Source organism: Myotis lucifugus, unplaced genomic scaffold, assembly GCF_000147115.1.
Source record: "Myotis lucifugus unplaced genomic scaffold, Myoluc2.0 scaffold_391, whole genome shotgun sequence".
Classification (NCBI taxonomy): Eukaryota; Metazoa; Chordata; class Mammalia; order Chiroptera; family Vespertilionidae; genus Myotis; species Myotis lucifugus.
Window position 1 is genome coordinate 919,115 of NW_005871439.1, and position 21,282 is coordinate 940,396.

The 21,282-nt window shown below is 50.3% G+C and overlaps 1 protein-coding gene across 1 annotated transcript in view; it reads right to left on the minus strand.

The window, feature by feature from the left end:
* Positions 1 to 21,282, minus strand: part of LOC102419138 (beta-adrenergic receptor kinase 2) — a 63,854-nt gene that overhangs the window by 6,006 nt on the left and 36,566 nt on the right. The window contains exons 10-18 of the mRNA XM_006102008.2: positions 15,840 to 15,918; positions 14,916 to 15,046; positions 13,052 to 13,146; positions 11,573 to 11,680; positions 5,517 to 5,583; positions 4,694 to 4,794; positions 4,046 to 4,112; positions 2,923 to 3,018; positions 936 to 1,098 (exon numbers count right to left, since the gene is read on the minus strand). Of these exons, the coding sequence (XP_006102070.1) occupies positions 936 to 1,098; positions 2,923 to 3,018; positions 4,046 to 4,112; positions 4,694 to 4,794; positions 5,517 to 5,583; positions 11,573 to 11,680; positions 13,052 to 13,146; positions 14,916 to 15,046; positions 15,840 to 15,918 (907 nt within the window). The remainder of the gene's footprint in view (positions 1 to 935; positions 1,099 to 2,922; positions 3,019 to 4,045; positions 4,113 to 4,693; positions 4,795 to 5,516; positions 5,584 to 11,572; positions 11,681 to 13,051; positions 13,147 to 14,915; positions 15,047 to 15,839; positions 15,919 to 21,282) is intronic.

A 21,282-nucleotide genomic window follows, 5' to 3' on the forward strand; every position in this document is an offset into this window, starting at 1 on the left:
GCCCCTTGAGGGTGGCTCTTCCACAAAATACCACGTGCGGGCGCACATACAGTGCGATTGAAACTTCGTGGCCCGTGCGCAGAAGTCGGTTTTCGGCCTGGGCAAGTAAGTCTATTTTGAAGAAGTACTGTTCATATTTGGCTCTGTTGACTAATGAGTTTGCCGACCACTGGCCTAGAGTGTTTTGTTCTATTAGAGGTGACTTCTGAGATCTTCAACCAAGACCTAGATATGCCCAAATTAATTCTTTCTACATGAAGATGGATTCATTAACTGGTTAGAAGAGTTCTAATTCCAGCTCTAATGAAAAAGAAACACTTCAGCAAGGTCATTGGGATATATTTTTTTTTTTCTGGGCCTAATTTGTCAAGACATCATGGCCCTCCTTGGAGCAAACGACCATTGATAGAATGTCATCAGTTCGACGTAAAATCTGCTACGGCAAATGCAGCCCAGAGGGATCTCAATGGACCTTTTCTCTCCAGAGCACCTTAGAAACGAAGCCCTTTCCCCAGAGAAGGGAGGTGAGCACAGTGGAAGGGCTTCAAGGTCCCCTGGGTGCGCTCGGGGGACTTTTAATACGTTATTATTGATTCCAGAGAGGGAGGGAGAGGGGGAGAGGGACAGAAACACCAATGATGAGAGAGAATCATCGACTGCCTGCCTCCTGCACGCCCCACACTGGGGATCGAGCCTGCAACCCGGGCATGTGCCTTGACCAGGAGTTGAACCGAGACCTCCTGGCTCCTAGGTCAATGCTCAACCACTGAAGCACGCCGGCCGGGCCCACAATACACTTAAATATCCAAAAGCCATAAAAATCTAACACAATGAAAAGAGCAACAATACTCAGTGCATGAAGAATGACAGATCACTCTACTACTCTATGTTACATATTCTGCTTTGAAAATCCTGAGCGACGTGAGCTGTTTTACCTTCTTCGTGGCCCAGCTGCTTGTTCTTCGCCCTCTTCCTGGCCTCGATCTTATCCGTGTCCGAGTTCACTGTTTCGTAGATGGTCTCCACCACCTCCTGCTGCCAGCGCTCGGAGATGACCAGCGGGAAGTTCTTGTAGAGCTCTTGGTCACAGTCCAGAAGCTGCGTGTGGCGAGAAAGCGAGACGCCTATGAGCGACCGTGCTTACCAAGGCGAGAGGCGCCTGACTGGGCGCAGGACCCGGGCGGCACGATGGCACACAACCGCTTAGAACAGGTTCTCCACGGTGACAAATCCCTACTGAGGACCACCCAGCCGCCGGGACCCACAGTGGCTGTCCCTGGTGAGCACTGCGCTCTCACTCCCGGGTCAGGTGGCTTCGCCCCCAATGTTCTTCACATTCACTGCAGTTTTGCTGATGAAACCAGCACACATTGGCCTTTATCTGGAGTATGAAAAGGCTTTGACAACAAAATAAAATTTCCATTGTGGTGGGGATATTCGATTTACGTGGAAAATAGACTCCTATCGTTTTTAGAAACAATGAAAAGGGAGAAGCCGGAAGAGTCTTCTGGCCGCCTCCACTTACTCTGAAAATCGAGGAAAACAAAATGTGGGCGGGGCTAAACCTGTCATTCACTCCATGAACCTCCCAGCGAATCCAAGCGTAACAGTTCCATCACATGCAGAAGTGAAAGCTCAAGACACAGGGAGGGTTTGGGCAGCTTGGCCTTTACGAGGAGCCGTGATAAACATGACGCTCGTGATGTGTTTCTTTTCCACACCGTTACTCCAGCTTCCTCATCCTTCTCCCTGAGTGAGGCTGCACCTCGGAACCGAGTGAGGAAAACGGCTTTAGGCCGCAGAGCTGCAGGTTTGTGATAGAAACGGGAGTGGGCCTGCTGAGAGGCGACAGGTGGCCTGCAAAAGCAGGTGTCCCTATACAAACCGGACCTGCTCACCCCTTTGCCTGAGAGATGAGTACAGCTGGCCTCTGACCTCTGACCTAAGGTGACCTTTCGACTCGATGGTGGTGTGAAAGTGACAGGCATTCAGGAAAAACCATACGTCTGCTCCCCTGCCCAGCCGCCGTCACGCTTCCTCCAGCCCCTTCCCCACCCTGTCTCTGCCCACATCCCATGGGATCCATTCTGTGTCTCAGGACACAGCCCCTGCTGGGCCCGGGCATTGCATGTGGCAGTCTTCTATGTACGCCTCGCAGGTGTGTGTGTGTTAACAGTGCCCTGGCCTTCAGGAGGGGGAGCTACCAGGTAGGAAAAATGGGGGGGGGGGCTAGATAAGAAGGGTATAAAAGCAGGCAGCTGAGAGACCGGGAGTATCCAGGAGGGAGAGGCAGTCCTGGGATGACAGTGGGGGCTGGGGGAGCCTGACGTGCAGTGACTCTGCACCCCAAAGAGGGTGATTTTCTCTCATGACTCACCATCCATAATGATACCCTGTCTATGGGAAAATAGTGATACGAGCCAAAGTTTGAAAAATGCAGAGGATTATATTTAAACAACAGTGATTACTTCACTTTTGATTGACAAATGCAACACGATGCACAGGGTTTGCGCCTTTCACCCCGAATAGAGAGATCTGAGGCTTAGGAGAATAGTGTCGAATGCTGACTGTAACTCTAATTCAATACGACTGGCTCTGGGGCACGAGAAGTAGGTTTGCTTTCACACGGTTGTTTTTCCTGCTTCCTACACACTGGAATTTTATTTCAATCACCAATCTACCCAGGTCAGTCAAAATCTGACCATTTTGCAGTTGACCAAACAGAGTGATTATCCCCCAAAAAGCTTTCAGTTTCTCACTCATTTAGGTCCTAGACTTCTACATTCTGCAAATGTGCAGATGGCCCTTTGTAAGTTACATCCCACGGGCGGGCCAACACTGACACAACCACAGCGTTTGATTTCCGATGAGAAACTCCCCCGCACCCTCCGACAACATTGAGGGCCAACAGCACGCGAGCACCTTGATGCCTCTGGTGTCCTCTTCGTCAAAGGAGCCGATGTCGAAGGCGTCAGCCGCATTCACTTCTCCTCGGGGAGGGATCAGGGGTGGCGGGTACTGGAGGACCCAAAGGGGTAAGGGTCAGAAGCCAGCCGCTCCGACGGCCCCGCCCCAACCACCATCCCACAGAGGGAACTCGGTGTCGAGCTCACACAGAGCACGTCACAGGCTTCACCACGGAGCTTCTGCCCCGAATGGCCCCAAAGGAAGACCTCAGATCTTAGACATATTTAAGGGGAAAAAAAACCAACAACACTCATGTCCAAGTAAGTCTTAAATAATTATTACATGGAATGGAGGCTCAGGACTGCACATCCTCCCAGCTCAACTTTAAGCAAGCACGTTTTCTCGGGGGGGGGGGGGGTTGGGGGCCACATTCCACTTGCTGGGCCCCTCAAGGCAGACAGAACACCCCACACCACACAGTCCTGAGTCCGATATTAATGTACCTGGAGCCGGAACCCTAATTCTACGCAGGCAGGGCTAACAGATCACTATTCCTCCACAGTGTGAGTTTATGCAAAAAAAGAGTCCAAAGCTGATAATCAACATTAAAAAACAAACAAAAAAACCTTCCCACTTGGGGTGTTTTCCTGTATCAGTGAGAAAATAAAAATACCTTAAAATAAGATAGGGGAATTATGCTGATATGCAATCACGCGAATTCTTAAATTACGTGGTACTGGGCTAGAAAGTGTATGTAAATTTACGATGAATGTTTCCTGTACATTTCTATATGGAAAAATATAAAAATACAGTCATGCACTGAGATAAAAAGTCAAGCAGAAGAGCTAAAGCGAAAAAGCCTCAATCCCGTGGGCATTTGAATTCGCTACATGTCAGCTCCATGTCGCCACTTGTTAATTTGTGCAGAAGGTATTTTGAAGACGTTTAAACTAGGGGAAGAAGAGGCAGCACAGCGAGCAGCCCCCGAGGAGCGAGCCAGCCATCCAGCCACCCTTGGACGGAAGAGCAAGAAGGACTCTACGGACGGGAAGCTGGGGGTGGGGGACGCTGGGGCCAGAGCCAGGAAGCAGAGACGGGGAGCACGCGGGTGCCCAGGGTGGGGTCCCACGGGGAGTACCTTTTGTAAGTAGACGTGATGCCAGTCGATGCCCCTGAAGAAGCTGTGTTCCTTCACTTCCTGAGACCTGTAGTGGAGAGGCCGTGACAGTGGTGAGCGCGCACTGAGAGATCCAAGCAATATTCTGCAAAAACTCTCTCCTGGCAGGAACACAGAGGAGCAACTAGTTCCCGTCCCTTAAGCAAGCAAGTAAAAAACACTCTTCCAAAGCAACACAGGAAACACGGTGACGCTGAGAAATACCGCTCACCATGCCTGGCTGGTGTGGGGGGTTGAGCGTCGACTGATGAACCAGGAGGTCACGGTTCAATTCCCGGTCAGGGCACATGCCCGGGTGGTGGGCTCGACCCCCCAGTGGGGGGCGCGCAGGAGGCAGCGATCAATGTTTCACTCTCACATCTTTGTTTCTCTCTCTCTCTTTCTATCTAAAAACTAACAACAACAAAAACTTTTTAAAAAGTTGGCGACTCCTTCAGCTTTAATTACGGAACACATGAGACAATATACCTACTTCCCATGTGATTCCCCGCCCCCCCACCCCCGCCACTGGAATCGAAGTGGAAGACGTTCACGGACAAGGACATGAAATATTGAAAAGGAGTGTTTTCTGCCCCGCGTGACGGTCCCGGCAGGCGAGCAGCAGCCTACCCGCCTCCGTGGCAGCCCAGCCGCTTGCCGACTTCCCGCTGCAGCAAGCCCTCCAGCAGCGACCTCAGCTCGGGGGAGAAAGCGTCCGGAAGGTCCACGTTCTGGGGGGAAACGAGAACACGATTTCAAAGGCGCGTTCACGGGAAAGGCGCCGCCGCCCCCAACCAGACGGACAGAGCGTTTCTGGGACAAGGACGGTGTTCAAAATCACAGATTCACCACCAATTAGTATCTCCTCTAAAGAGACATCAAACGGATATCAATCATCTTCAAAGTCAATCGAAAGAGAATCCGAACGTCTCCTCCCTTCTCTGCATCTCATTTTCCCTTTTATTTGACTGCTTTGGTTTCGCTCTTGATTTTCTATATCTTTTTTTTTTTTAAATAGCTTGTTCTTTTTTTTTTAAAAAAAAATATATTTTATTGATTTTTTACAGAGAAGAAGGAAGAGGGACAGAGAGTTAGAAACATCAATGAGAGAGATCGATCAGCTGCCTCCTGCACGCCCCCCACTGGGGATGTGCCCGCAACCAAGGTACATGCCCTTGACCGGAATCGAACCTGGGACCCTTGAGTCCGCAGGCCGACGCTCTATCCACTGAGCCAAACCGGTTCGGCAATATATCTTTTTTTTTTTTTTCTTACTGATTGTTAGCAAATCTTCATTTCTGCCCTACCATCTATTCCCATTATTTTTTTTCCCCTTTTTTGGGGTTCTTCTAGGGATTGTATCTTCGCTTCTTTATTTTAAGAAAGCAAAATTCTACATTGGTTGCGAAGGAAACACGACACTGAATAGAAATAGAGTCGTCCATCTCCTTACCACGGTGAGTGTCATCCGGTCTATTTCATGCTTGTCTTTGGTTTTGTGTTGCCTGAAAGGGCTGTGGCTGCAGGAAGAAAGGACACTCTGTTATAATGTGGTATCAGCCAACCTAGTGCACGCCATGGACTAATATTCGGTAAAGTATGGTGTTCCATCGCTGTTTATTCAAAACTACAGAAATACAAAAGCCACCAACACTGATCATTTTCAGAGGCCAGAAACAGCAAGGCTTATGTTTATCGGCTCTGCCTGATCCTCTCATCAATAAAGTCACGGCACTAATAAGATACGCGTCAGCAAATATATTCCAACGGATGTTTTAAAATATATTAACAAAAATTAGGCCCTGGCCAGTGGGGCTCGGTTGGAATGTCATCCCATGTTCCAAAAGGTCGCCGGTTTGATTCCCAGCCAGGGCTCATGCCCAGATTGTGGGTTGATCCCTGGTCAAGGTGCATATGAGAGGCAGCCCATCAGTATTTCTCTCTCAACATCGATGATCTCTCTCTCTCTCTCCCCTCTCCTCCAATTCTTTTAAAATCAATAAAAACATATTTTTTAAAATGATTAGTCAGTAGGCAGTCCACGAAAATGAAGTCATTTATACAAACACTTGTCATGCTAAGTGTTTGACTGACATTTTTTTTAAAAAAAAAAATATTTTAGTTCCTCAAGAACTATAGTCAAATCAAAACATGCCCAAGACAAACAACGCTTCCCCTCCAGAAGCCAGGCATTGTAAGCAATCGACCCCTCAGATGCTAACAGAGATAAACGAGAGCCCCGAGCTGCTACTCCCTTTTTACTGATGGAGACCCCGGTCTTCCCAGTCGGACCGCCTGGGCTCACGCTGGGACTGGTGGTACACCGGCTGTGCGCCAGACATGTAAAACTTCAGCCTCAACTCTTCATCGCTAAACGGGCATACTGCCACACATTTCACCGAAACGGTGCCGGGACAGCCACAATAAGGAACCACCACCACATCTGCGCTAGCAGCGAAGACAACGGCAGCGAGCGGCGGCATCTAACAGAGAAGCCATTTGTGGAATCAGTAAAGATGAACCTTACTTTACAAAATGAGCGTCTGCTTGATCAACTCCGTAAAACCCAGAATTCTTACTCTTCGCCATGTTTTTAAAACTCCGGGGAAGCTGGCTTTTCAAGGCAACCTTCGCATGTGGAGAGACCAGCTAACATGCAGATTAGAAAACCACTGCCTCACTGACTTATTTCTTTGAAGGTTAAAGAAGGGATATAAGTGATTACGTTTTCTTACAGTAAGACATGCCTGTAGAATGACTAATCCTATAGATGTATTTATAAGGCATCTGAGGCGAGATATGTGAAATATTCTCAAGTGAACGCCATGAGAGAGATTAGAATGTCGCACACACAAATCAACGGGATTTACCAAAAACACTAAAATCCCACGCATCTTTGCTCACTGGGACTGATCGGGCCATCCTGCCCAATTAGTGAAGCCATGCACTGAATCGGCTCTTGATGAGATTATTCCTTTTCAGAGCATTTATGATCTGAAATATTTCCATTCTCATTTTGTACAACAGAGGGCGCTCTCACACCTTGTTTTCTTTCTCATCGTGCAAGTGAAATACAAAGTTACTGCCATCTCTTGAAAGCACTAAATTTGAAAAAAACACATATTAACAAGGAGACTTAGTACCAAGCAGATTGGAAGTATTTTTTTTTTACCCTAATTGTTTCCAAGGACAAAAATGTAAAATTACTACATTTGAAAATCAAATAGGATATAAGAGCAAACGGTACTGCTTTGTTACTTGTAAGATAGTCTAACGTTAAAAAAAAACACTGGCATCGTTCCTCTATGCAAAATACAGGGAGAAATGAGCACGCTCATGGTTCGAAAGGACAGGAACAAAGTGTATTATTAAATCTGACTCAAACCTTGGTCTTTCTGCTCCGCACAGCTCTTCCCGCCAAGTCCCTGAACGTGTGCAGGGGACTGTGTGAGGATCTTGGGGTTCCTGCGGCCCCCTACCCCCTGGTGCAGCTCCTGGTGCAGCGCCAGAGAGCCCACTCCGCCCTTGACCCCACCCTTGACCCCGGGGTTTGCCTGCGCCTGACGGCTGGAAGGGAAGGACTGCCCTGCCGTGCCCCCACAGAGACGCTCTGTGCTAAATTTAAAAAGCTTCTCATGAGACCAGAGGGAGGCCTGCAAGGGAACTGCAGCCAGAGCTGGCGAGTGCCAGAAACATTTCCGGCGCACGGGCCCTCGCACCACAAAGCCCACGTTATAAACAGAGATCGTCCATGTCCGACTGGAGGGGACGTGGTCGGGGACGCGTGGCGGCTCCTCAGCTCTGTGCTGCGGGGCTGGGAAACGTGGGTCTTTCAAGCGCAAAGCCCGGCGCACATCTGCCTCCAGCGCGTTCAATCCTGATTATTCTTTGTGAACAAAACCGAAGATTAGGTTTCTATTTTGGAGAATGTTAAAGAAAGGCCCCGACAGCAACGATCTCCGTGTGGAGCGAGGCGCGTGGTGCTCCCAGGTCCTGTGTGATCACAGCTGCTCCCCGGCGAGCCGCGTTCCCCGGTGGCACAGGCAATGTTCCCACCGCACCAGGGAACGTGATGGGAGCAACTCACAGGGGCAGCGGCCAGACGTGGCTTTTGAATCACAGACAGAGTGGGAGAGCTGCATCGTCCCCTCCCCACGAGTGGGAAAATCACTCAAATTATGATAAATGGCGGCTCCACCCCCAGACACACACACACCATCACCACAGTGAAACAATGGGTTCAAAAACATGACAAGTGATTAAAACCTCTTACATCGAAAATTAATTTTAAAATACCAAAAAGATGGTGTTACACGCATTTTGAACCTGAGCCAATAGCTGCCAACATGCTCAGAAACATCCCTTGTTTTTTCCCCGGGGACCCCCCTCAACACCCTCAGGCAGAGTTCCTTTCTCCCCAGACAACCCCCCCCCCCCCCCCCCCCGGGGCTCCCTCCCCGCGTCTGACACCTTTGGGGACAATCAATGGTGACAAGCGTAAGATCAGGCGACAGGGCGATTCTTTTCCCCTAGAGACACCTGAAACCCAGACTGAGGACCGTGACGGCAATTCCACGCCTGCCACGTGGACACAGCGCAGGCACAGATGCTCCAAAGCATCTGACCACGGCATCTCAGGGGAAGCGGCGACCAGCGCCCGCCCTGAACGCATGGCCTCCGAATGGCTCGTCACCGTGACTCAGGGATGCAAGCCCGTGCTCAGGCCTGCACAACGTTCTCACACCGGTTCCTTCCCTCCTGCCCGGAGGCATTCTTCCAGGGCATCAAGACAAAAGCAGAAGCAGGGGGACACACTGGTCCATCTGGGAGTATTCAATCACAGAGAACAGAAGCTCGGCCAGCCCGGGGTGGCTCAGTGGTTGAGCCTCGACCTATGAACCAGGAGGTCACGGTTCAACTACCAGTCAGAGCACATGCATGGGTTGCGGGCTCCATCCCCAGTGTGGGGCGTGCAGGAGGCAGCCGATCCGTGATTCTCTCCCATCACTGGATGTGGCTTCCTTCCTGCCCCTCCCTCTCTTCCCCGGCCTTCCTTTCCCCGTAGCGTCAAGCACAGTCTTGCATACTGTAGGCGCTCAATAAATGCTCTACAAATTTAATTTAAATCCATTCAATCAATAGATACTCTGCTGCTCTTTGGGTTTAGCGCCACATCCTTTCCTGGGAACGGCTTTTGAACAACAGGATGGCATTAGACCATAAATGCTGGTGGGGAAGACCCATCGGGTCCGACCCATCCTACCCTGGAAGGACTCTTCCCACTTCGGGCTCAGTAGGTGGTCCCCGGACAGCGGCAGGGAGCTGGCTACCTGGGCAGCAGGACACGCCTCCCTGGGCAGCTCATGCTGGAAAAGGTGTTCCTATCCCAGCCTCACAACGCTTCCCCTCTGGGGCTACGCAGTATGACTTCCGCCCCGTCAGTAAGGCACCAGCTCCTTCAACCTTCCCCGTGAGCCATGACTTCTAGCTCTCTCTCTTCTCCTCACCCATCCATCCCATCCCATCCCATCCCATCCTCATGACCAACCCCTGGGTGTGTCCTGTCGGCCAAGACTCCTCTCCGTAGGAGCCACACCGAACGTGCCGTTTCGCCCGAGCCTGACCAGGGACTTCACAGAGGGATGACCCCCTTCCGATTCAGCACTGCGGACGTGAATTCTGGCCAAATAAGGCTGAATTCACGCTGTTAACCACAGATGGTAATGCTGGGTCCTATAGAGTTATTAAACCAAACCCTCAGATCTTCTAAAAAGACTGCTATGCCACATCGTCCCTAATGTACATGCATGGACGTTATGATAAACGGAGTAAGAATATTAAACAAAATAAAGACGCGCACAGAGCCCTGAACACAAGGCCTTGGCAGGCTTCCCTGGACCATTTTACGGCAGATTTTCGAATCTTGAACCAGTGCGTTCAACGCTTGAGCTGCTCTGCAGTTTTTCATCATCTTGAACTTCTTGTCAGTGTGCATTCTGCATCTCTAACCTCCTCGGGAGGCCCGGGCAAAGACCCTGGCGAGCGGCATGCGCCCACTGGGCCCGCTGACTCCCAGGGGTCGAAGGATGTCTCGGGTGGGAGCGGCTGTCTCTGGTTGGCCTGGCAGAAGCTCCCTAATTAGGTCAGCTAGTCTGATGACGGGAATTAAGCCCATCCAGGCTCCACAAACACAATAATTCAATTCAGGACCGACAAGACCTGCCTCTCTAGGCAATAATGCAATTTCAGTGCCCGAGCGGATGGGGGAGCAGAGATCAGCTGGATCGGCGGAGTCCTGGGGGCTCCGGACCGAGTGGGGCGCCAGCCCTCTCCCCAGATGTGCTAAGAGAAGAAGATGAGTGGTGCTCAAGGAGGCTTTCAGACAGAAAAGTGAGAAAGTCAGCAAACACCAGCCTCGCGTGCTCACGAGGGAAACATCAACGGGCGAACCTGGGCGAGGACGTTTTCCTGTCGAGCGCTTTTTGCCTCTTTGCGAATGAAGAAAAAGCAACACTATACGCTGAGAACTTAAGCTCTCTATTGAAACTGGCTAAACGTTCTTAAGCTCCGCGGAAATGCTAACAACGTTTAATCGTTCGAGATGAGGACACGTTTTGAGAGCGCTTCTGCTGCGTCATCGGTCCCCTCGATTTCACCATGTTCGGTAGCTTAGGACTGAGGGTCCATTACCACCAAATGAATTAGAAACACAAGACTACACAATCCCATCTTTGCGTTTTAAAAACAAATTACTGTCAGCAGGATTACAAATAAATGCACGTTTAAAACGGCTTCATCACGGGTCTTCATCCACGTGTGTAGCCCTGAAAATGACCTAAGCGCACAAGACAATCATGGGTAATGCATCTGTAGGGGAAAAAAAATCCTACCTTTGTCAATTACCCACATTTTCAAATAACACTTATTCTCAAATAAGGGGTATCAATGGAAATATTTCAAAGCCGTCTTATTTTATTATTTTTATAAATTTTTTCAAAGCGGTCTTATTTCAGATTTAAGTATGCTGTAACTCAGTGATGGCGAACCTATGACACGCCTGTCAGAGGTGACACGCAAACTCATTTTTTGGGTTGATTTTTCTTTGTTAAATGGCATTTAAATATATAAAATAAATTATCAAAAATGTAAATCTTTGTTTTACTGTGGTTGCAAATATCAAAAAATGTCTCTATGTGACACGGCACCGGAGTTAAGTTAGGGCTTTTCAAAATGCTGGCACGCCGAGCTCAAAAGGTTCGCCATCACTGCTGTAACTCCCACAGGATATGGAATAAAAACACCACACCATAAGCTTTCTTCTATAACCTTACGGGAACAGAGCTGTCGCTTTCACGAGGCAGAGAGAGCCACGGTCCTCATTTAGATGAGCACGTGGCTGACAGATCACCGTGGGACCCGGAAGAGCATCAAGTCTAACAGCCTTGACGGTGACCCCAGCCCAGGCCCTGCTGACACGCCCGCCGGTGAGTGAGGGGGCGCCTCACTCACCCTCTCAGAAGCTTGAAGAGCATGCAGCCCAGGGAGAACCAGTCGGCACTGCTGTCGTAGGCCGTCCCCTTCTGCAGCACCTCGGGAGCCATGTACCCGTGCGTGCCCCTGGGGAGGAGAAAGGGTGGCGCGTTAGCGGAACATGGGCACCTCATACCATCTGAATGGCTCACCAAACGGCAGCAGCTGCGAACAAGGGCGGGGACGATGGAGCCTCTGCACAGACATGATCCATCCGACACCCGGTGGGGGAGCAACCCTTTCTGTCTTAACCAGGATAGGAATGAACCTCAAGAGATCACCCCACGAAATCAATGTGAAGACTAGTCCTCCATCCTGGAGGCGACATCTGAATCCGGTCAGCCCCTCCTCCACCTGGACAGCTATGAAGAGCGGAAGGTCTCCTGTGCGGACCCGCATGGCCCATGCTGAGGTGGGGCTACTTCCTGGGAGTCAGACAGACCGGACTGTAGTTCTGGCCCCGGGATGTGCCAGATCGGTGGCCTAGTTTTCCCACCACAGAAAGTAGATAATGGCATCTACAAGCTCCAGGGCTTCTGTGAAGATAACAACCTATTCAAAGCAGCAAGCGGTGCCTGCCTGGGACTGCTGAGGCCCAACCGATGGCACCGCCAGCCCACACCCTGGTCACCTCCCGGAGGTCAGGGGTCCTTTCTGTCATGGTCGCCGCGGCACTGCCAGCACCTAGCACACGGCCAATGTAAATGAACACGTGTTGCGTTCATTCAATGACTGAACCCTCACAACTGTCATTTGAATAAACCCGGGTTCAGAGACGCCCTGGGGCCAGTGTCAACACGCCCCGATCACGCATGGCCACCGCCACACGCAGTCCAGGGGGCCCTGAGGGGCCAGGTGTGGCGGAGGCTGTGGTGTCAGGGAGGGTCCCCTGTGCGGTCACTTAGAGGACCAACCCATGTTCAACAGCTTGAACTGCAAGTAGATGTTTGGTTTTTAATTTAATAATATTCCTAATTTCTCTTAAAAAACAAAAACCCACACAGTTATTTTGAAAAGGAAGGAACAGGTGGATGGAGAAACTTGACCTCCGGCTGTCCTTGGAGAGTTCCCCATACAGCTGCCTCTGCACTCGGCCCACGGACTATTTCATTTCTCCTTATCACGACCTTCAGAGATTTATTACCGAGGGTCGACTTGTGAACCAGGAGGTCATGGTTCAATTCCCCGTCAGGGCACACGCCCGGGTTGTGGGCTTGATCCCCAGTGTGAGGCGTGCAGGAGGCAGCCGATCTCTCTCATCCATGTTTCTATCTCTCTCTCCCTCTCTGAATTCAATAAAAATATATTTTTTTTTAAAAGAAAAAGAAAATCATGGCTGGCAAGAAAAAAATGGGGGAGGGGGTGTGTGGACGGTAACACGTGACCAGGGCGGGGTCCGAGGGAACAAGCGGGCTGCAGTGGAGAACTGATGGTGGACAGAGGCGATGCACTACTCACACGCTCGCGTGCGGCTTCTTTTTGGAGAAATCACAGGCCAGACCGAGATCTGATATCCTGACGTGTCCGTACTCATCCAAGAGGATATTTGCGGGCTGAAGAGAAAGAGAAGGTGATCTGCGAGAGTTTTCCCCGGATGCCTGGAGGCTCTGAGGAAGTCTAAAACTACAGGCACGGGGTACCTCATTATCCTATCACAGTTCCTTCCTGAACACAAATTCTAGCTCTATGAGATCACAGCCAAGGAGGGCATGATGCTGAGAATGAATGTGGCACGTTAACTTCCGCTGAGAGTGGTAATGATGGTGCTGGTTATTAGTAGCGAAGGATTCAACTACTAACGAAAATGAAGCGCAGGTAAGAGAGAGGGGCTGTGAGCACAGTTCATCAGCGTGACAAAGCTTGTTCTTTTCCCGGCCTTCCAGCTGGGACACTGTGCCTCTGTGAGTCATAACGACTTCTGAGAAGGAGACCGTGAGGCACAGAACAGAAAGGAATCTTGCAAGATGCTACCGGCGCTGACCTAAGAAGTCAAAGTACTCCACAGGGCCACCCGGGTCCCCATCAATGTCATTTCTGTTGACTGGTGCCCGATCCACCAAATGACCAAATGTAATTTTGACCGCAACGCTGATGAAATGTAGCCACTGAGATTAGATTTGGTCAGCATAATCACGGCAAACAAAGCTCCTCTCCCCGATATACATTGAATTACAGTCGTCTTCATCGTTTTCTGCTGGAGATCACCATTGTTTCGCTTGAAATAAAAATAATGGCATGCTATTATAACAGCGGAGCATGAATAATCATGAGTGACGAGGATGAAGTTGGAATAGAAATTAAATAATACCACTGCCTACTAAATAGCTGAGAAAACAAAACCATGGCATAAAGACGCTCAGAAACCGGTTACAGATGCAAATGGAAACGCATTACAACGGTGCTTTCTAGATCTTCGGCTTGTATTTTATTCTTCTGTAAAACTCACACGAGGAAATAAAATGTCACATACCAGCCAGTGTCTCATTATTTCTATTCGATGAGAACAATATTTTTCCTTAATGCTCTTGTGAAAATTAAGAGAATAATTTATTAACTTTGAAGAAAGCTTTAAAATTGCATGCCCCCTACAGGGGATGGAGCCCACAACCCGGGCATGGTGCCCTGACTGGGAATCGATCTGATGACCTCTTGGTGCATGGGATGACGCTCAACCACTGAGCCACACCGGCCAGGCACCAGTGAGATTTTTTTAAAGAAAACAAGAAGAGAAGCCCAAGCATAGCAAGCTGGGGTTCTGTAGCTCAGGGACCTAAAACAATCTATCTATCCGTGGTTTTTAAGGTGACCTCGAAACGTGAAGCTCTGGCACTGGCCTTTGGGGGAAGCTCTGCAGGCTGGCCAGCCTCGCCCCCCCCCCATGAACTCTGACCCGGCCAGTCTATGTCCTGGTTCACCAGGGCGCATCCTGTGAGACGCAAGTCCTTCGCTTGCTATCCCTGCACATCTCCAGCTCTGACACAGCGCCAGGGCCAAGGCAGCGGCTTAGTGAGCATCAACCGAATTACAATTAAAGGTAAACATGAGCAGCAACACCAGAAAGCGCCCGCCCCTGCTTTGCACGAATCAACCAGTTAAAATTTTGGAATGAGCGTCCGAGCTGCGCCAGGCACTGTAGCAGGCGCCGAGGTGACTGGCCACCGGGACAGACGCGAGCTCCGAGGACAGAGTTCGGAGCCTGGAAGAGACCGACATCACAGGGACGTCGGGGCCGAGCGAGGAAAAGGACGGGAATGTCCGAGCGCCCGGACCACACGCCTCCCCGCGCGGACCCGGTGACCGGCGAGCCGGCCGCGCAGCTCACCTTCAGGTCCCTGTACACGACGAAGCGATGGTGCATGTGCTCCAGCCCCAGGATGATCTCGGTGGCGTAGAAGCGCATCTCCTTCTCGGAGAACACCCCGTGCTGCGACAGGTGATAGTGCAGGTCGCCCCCTGGAGTCGGAGGCACAGGGTTGATTTGAAAAGTCGCTGTCGTCCTCAAGAGTCTGCGTGCCTGACTTTGATTTCTGACGGTCACATGAATAGAACCGTACAGACCGCAGGCCGCTGCGTCTGGCTGCTTTTGTTCGTTATTATGTCTGTGAAATTCCTTCATGTCGTGGGACAGATCCAGTCTTAAATCAAACACTCGAAACATAATAAAACATCCCAGGAACCTCAAAAAAAAGGCACTTTACTTGTTGAATTGTGTGCCTTTTTATTTTAGCTCTTGTTACCAAAAAGACTCTCCGTCCACCCCGTGTCGCTTTCTAGTATTAGAAATCGTTTTTCTGTCTAAACCTTGTTCGCCATTCTAAAGGCCATCATTCACTCACAGTCTAAAAGGTCAAGGTACAGTTGTTCTGGGCTAAAGGTACAGAAAATCAGGCGAACATCCTTCAAAGTTGGATTTTAAATACATTTAACCTATATTCTTATGAGACATTTCATTCCTAAACGTTGAGGGCCAGGCAACAAGCTAATTAACGGCCCAGACCAGCTGCATTCCAGAAAATCACGTTTCACTGTTAAGTATTTTATGAAAATCTTTTCTAGGAAATGCAACTTCCAGGGAAAGACTGGGAGGGGCAGAGGGAAACCCAGGTCAACATTTTACATGAATTTTAATTAGATTGAAGAGTAAAAGGCTGCCTCCATCTTCAGGGGCAAACGACTGATCAGAGAGACCCAACCTGCCCGTCGGCCGGGTCACGGCTACGTCCTTCAGGGAGTCCGACTCGCTTACCGTTCATCAGGTCCAAGATGAAGCAGAGTTTATCTGGAGTGTGGAAGGCGTAGGTCATGCAGACAATGAAAGGACAATCCTAGAACAAAGGGGAAAAAAAACATAAAAATGTGTAAGAAAAGCAAAAGCTTCCCTGAAAAGCACATCTGCTACCAAACATCAGCTGCAGATTTTGTTTTTAATCCTCACCCGAGGAGTGAGGACCTTTTTTCCACTGCTTTTTAGAGAGAGTGGTAGGGACGGGGGAGAGGAGGAGAGAGAAAGAGAGAAACATCGATATGGCAGAGAGACATGGACCCGTTGCTTCCCACACAGGGCAGGGATCGGACCTGCAACCGAGGTTCATGCCCTTGACCAGGAATCGAACCTGCGACCTCTGGTGTACAGGCCGACGCTCTAACCACTGGGCCACACCGGCCAGGGCCTGCTCCAGATCTTTGCAGCCAGGCACTGCCCTGTGCAGAATGGGAGAAAACAGCTGTGACCCATAAACGCAGGAAGGACTCTTACTTATACACAAAGAACCCCTGTATGTCAACAGAGAGAGAAAGCCATCCACTCAACGGAAAAAGGGCAACTGCTAATGCCAATGACAGGAATAAATGGGCCCTTCACATAAGCGGCTATCCAATGGCCCACAGGCCTATGAGCAGAGGCTGAACCTCAGTTGTCCCCAAGGAAATGCAAGTTCAAAACCACACATGCCATCCCTTGAACTCACAAGAACCGGCTAAAACCGGCAATCCCAAGTGCTGGGAAGGCACGGAGTAAGTGGCTGCCAGGAGCGTGCCACGGAACCACCACTCTCCCAAGCTGTTTGGGCGGCATCCGCCAGAGCTGAGCACCATCCACCACCCTGTGACCGGCGTTTCCACCCTGGGCTGCACCCCGCCCGGGGATCTGTACTTCCGTGCACCCAGAGGACTGCACGAGAATGCTCCTCACAACACTGTTCAAAACAGCCCGAACCAGCAAACAACCAAACGTCTACCACCCGAGAACGGGTCCCTCAACGGTGGCCTCCTGACGCAATGGAACACCGGAGAACAAGGGTCAGCAAGTTTTTCCTACCAAGGGCCAGACAGCAAATACTTTCGGCTTTGCAGGCCCCAGGCAGGCTGCTAATTTTCTCTACAACCCTTTACAAACATCCAGGCCATTCTGAGTTCATGGGTGCGCAACAGGAGGCCACACGCCCGATCGGGTCCGGAGGCTATACATAGCGTGTTGGCCCGTGTTTAGCTGCGGGAGGCACTGTGGCCACATGCGGGGACACAGACGAAATGTCACACGCAACACTGAGCGAGAGGAGCCAGACACAAAAGGGAGCGTTTATATAAAGTTCAAACACGGGGGAAAGCTAAATTACGGTGCCAGAGTCGGGGTGGTGGTTAGTTGGGCGTGGGGTGAGTGGCGAGAGGGGCACGAGGAGGCCTCTGGGACACTGGGAACTCTCGATCCCGTGATCTGGGTGCTGGACACACACGTGGGCTCCCCGGGGAGACGGCATCGGTGCTGTGCTAGACCTATAGCCAGGTCTATTTAGATTCCTTATGTACAGTGAATGCTTGCCCCTCCACTGATTCAAATAAAAAAACGGCATAGAACATCTGTATCCACTTTTGTTAAACAGAAGAAAAAAAAAGAATTACAAAATTCAAGTTTTAGCAGAATAATCTGTAAACAGAATTCACACTGTTCAAACCGCTGCATTAAGGGCATCCAGTTAAACTTGAGCTCACTCATTCCTATATGCTAAAGACTCATGAAGTCAGACCCAATCTCCACAAACCTTCCAGGGGAATTGCTTCAGAGTGAATTACAAAATTCGTTTTGCGGTTACCTAGTTTCCCTTGGAGTTCTGTTGAGATGGTGTTAGTGTTTCCTGATGCCAAGATCTGTTTTGCTTTAAATATGTAAAGTAAAGGTGCTCTCACTTTTCTGTTAAAAGCCATGTGACCTTCGGGGAATGGGGGTGGGGGGCGCTCCCCCTTAGAACCCACCCACGTTTCTCCAGACCTTCCCAATCGCCTGCTGCTCCTCCCTAAATGGGGTTCCCCACCCACTCTGGTTCCTGATCTGATGAGCAGTTAGTTCATCTGTAGCGAGGAGAAGTGGGCGGCCCCAGGACTTAGTGAAGTCGGGATCTTCCCCAGCTCGAGACAGCTAGGGGACACGCAGACCCGGCCCAGGGGCATTTGTGACCCCGATGGCACACGGTCCGTCTAATGACAGCGCCGAGAAGACGTCCAAAGGTTAAAGGATCCTTAAGATACTGCGTCATCAGGTGGGGCTCGAACTGTAGATTTAGAATCATAGGCTGTCTGAGTAGAAAGGGCTCTTTTAAATACGAAATTACCTGGTTTGACTTCTTTATTTTAAAGACAAGGAAACTAAAGATCCCTCCCCCCACCCCCCCAACAAGGGTAATGACTTGTGTAAGGTCACAAGGAAACTTGGTAGCCGGCCAACATTCAAACCCCAGGCCTCCTGACCCTCTCCGGAGTTCTGCGTTGGGCTACCAGTCAGGTTCCCACAGCAACGCTTTGTTGTGAAGATGACTTGGTTCCCTCTACAGAGCCCACGGACTGCGCTCGAGGCCTCGCCTCTCGGGTGCCGAGCGGATCGGTGCCGAGTCTCACGTCCACTCTGAGATCCAGAACCGAATGCTGACCAGCAAGGACACACAGGCAGCGATGGAACGCGTGATGTTGACACGGTTTCTGTTAAGATGTTCTGCCTTGATTACAAATGAGGGCCAATGAGAACGAGTGAATTTCTAGAAGTAGACCCTTAAATAAAGTTCCTCAGCAGAGAACTGCCTGGTTTCCTACGGGTAGCGAGCGAAAAGGCTTCACTTTGCAGCAACTCCGTGTAGGACTGGGATAAGAGAGGCCGGGAGTATTTTTTCAAGAAAGTTCTCCACATTGCAGCCAGAGGGATCCTTGCAGACCGCAAGGCTTATCGTGTTATCTTCCCACTTCACACGCGTTGCTTCCGACTGCTGGGAGATTTTTCAAAACCCTCACTATTGGCCCAGAAAGCTCTTTAGGGTCTGGCCCGGTCTGTTTCTCTCTCTGCAGCTTCGCCTTGTGCTCCTCACCCCATCACCTCTGACCCCAGCTCCATGGCTCTCCCTGAGGTCCCCAGACCCTCCGTGCTCAGGACCAGACACGCGCTGGCACCCTCTGACGTCACGGGAGCTCTCTTGGCAACATCTCCACCCTGGTAAGTGCCTTCCGAGCCCTGCGTGCACGCCTTTCACAGCTCTCGCCACCTGTTCCAATCACCTATGCACTTCCAAGATGACCTGAACACTACCTCCCTCTCTCATCCCATATGCAGCTCTGCAAGAGCAAGGGCCAAAGTCCAGTCCTGGGATCCCCATCTCAGAGCAGAGTGCGTGGCTCAGTCGAGGCCCCACATTGTGCTTCAACGACGGAAGGAATAACACCAGCTGAACGCTAAGGGACTGTGTAAGGAAGGTGCTGACTGCTCTTCCCAGCTGTGGGCGGACTTATCTTGCATCTCGCACATGCCTTCCCTTGTTACTTGGCAAGAATTACACAAGGAAACTGGCAACAGTACTTCCTGCTGTCTCTCTGGGGGATGAGGGGTGGAATACTCCGTTTGAGATTGAAAGAAAAAAAAGACACGGCACCAGAGTTAAGTTAGGGTTTTTCAAAATGCTGACACGCCGAGCTCAAAAGGTTCGCCATCACTGCCCTAGAGCATCATATTGATGAAGGGGATTGAGAGTTCACCCTAATGAGGCTATTTAAACTGAAGATCACTCCAAACCTATGAACAGTGGCCTCTGATTAGCAAAAGCCATGCCAAACAATTTTACTACAACTCTTTTGGGTAAATTTTATATTTATATGTTAAAAAAAAATCTAGACAGTTTGCTACTGGGATACAAAATATAAACAATTCTTTTAAATCAGTTCAAAGCAGTAGCCCAATAAAAGCCCAATTTTTTATTTATAGCCTTCGGGGGAGACTGGCGAGGAACTACACAACTAATTAACCACATTCCCATCAGCTGGATAAAATAAATATGAAATCGCTACAGGAAAATTGTAGAAGAGAACGCGTTAAAAATTAATGCTTTTAATAAGCCCTGAAAGTCTGCAGTGAGCGCACGTCCACGTGTGGAATTTAAGACAAAGACTTTTCCCGGAGAAATGAGGAGCCGGAGCCAGGCATACGGATCCCGCTACAGGGAGCGGGCCGCTCAGGGCGGCTGCAGACATGGTCGTGTGAACGGGACTCTGATTTAAAATGCTCACCGCCCCTGGGCCGGGAGGTAGCGGCGCACAGTTATTTACAGCCATGGCATTTCCACTTGGTAGAGTCGAGCTCGATGTGGCTATTCTATTGCTTCAGGTAGCCCTTCTAGAACCATTTGGACTAATGCTAGAACAATATCAACCACAATGCGGTAAACTCAGGGGATGAACCCAAACCACGCGGCCCATCGAGTGATGGTGGGAAAAAAACCGGGGAGTGTTCCTGGGAGGCAGAGCCTCTGGGTGAGGGAGTTAACCTCCTGGGTCTCTGGCTCCTTGCTGACGAGGTGAGAGGGGTTCTTTGATGAATCATTAAAATGCGGGATGTCTCGTTGTGTGCAAAGCTTCCTGGCTTGTGTTTTTGTTTTTAACCAGTTTACTGCCACGATATTTTGAATTTAATTTAAAAAAGCCCACCGCTTGCATCTATAGATGCTTACAGCGTACAAATGGTTAATTTTATGTTTTTATTGATTTGACAGAGAGAGGAAGGGAAAGGGAGGGAGGGAGAGAGTGAGAAACAGAATGAGGGAGGGAGACAAGGAGAGAGAGAGAGTGAGAGAGAGAGAGACAGAGAGGGAGAGAGGGAGAGAAAACACCGATCGGTTGCTTTTCACACGGGTATTAAACCACAACCTGAGTCTGTGCCCTGGCGGGGACTCAAACCTAACGTGAAAATCACATGTGAGCTTCTTAGCATGGGCCTGGCCATTCCGTGCTCGTTACATTCCTTTCCGCGAACGCTGGACGACAGACCTATGGACGCGCAGAGGCACGCCAGGTCGCTGGGATGGTGCAGTTTCTGGATGTACCTTTACGACACCTGCCCAAATAAATAAGAGCCACGGCTTTGATCCTGGGCAACACCGTCACCAGAAAAAGAAACCCGCACGGGACACTGTTCTGCAAGTGGAGACACGGGGTCAAGGTTTGTTTGTAGACGTGCCGAGCCCTGACATACAAATAAAACGTCCAGCAGGTGGACACGGTGTCCTGGGAATGGGAACGAACAAAGGCCACAGCAGGTAAAACATAAAACACTGCAAGTGCTGAGAAGATAAAGTCACCTTCCGAAGAGACGCTGTCTGGGGACAACCCCACGGAGGAGCAGCGCAGAGCTGGCGAGCCCCAGTCGCTTGCTCTCTGCTTGT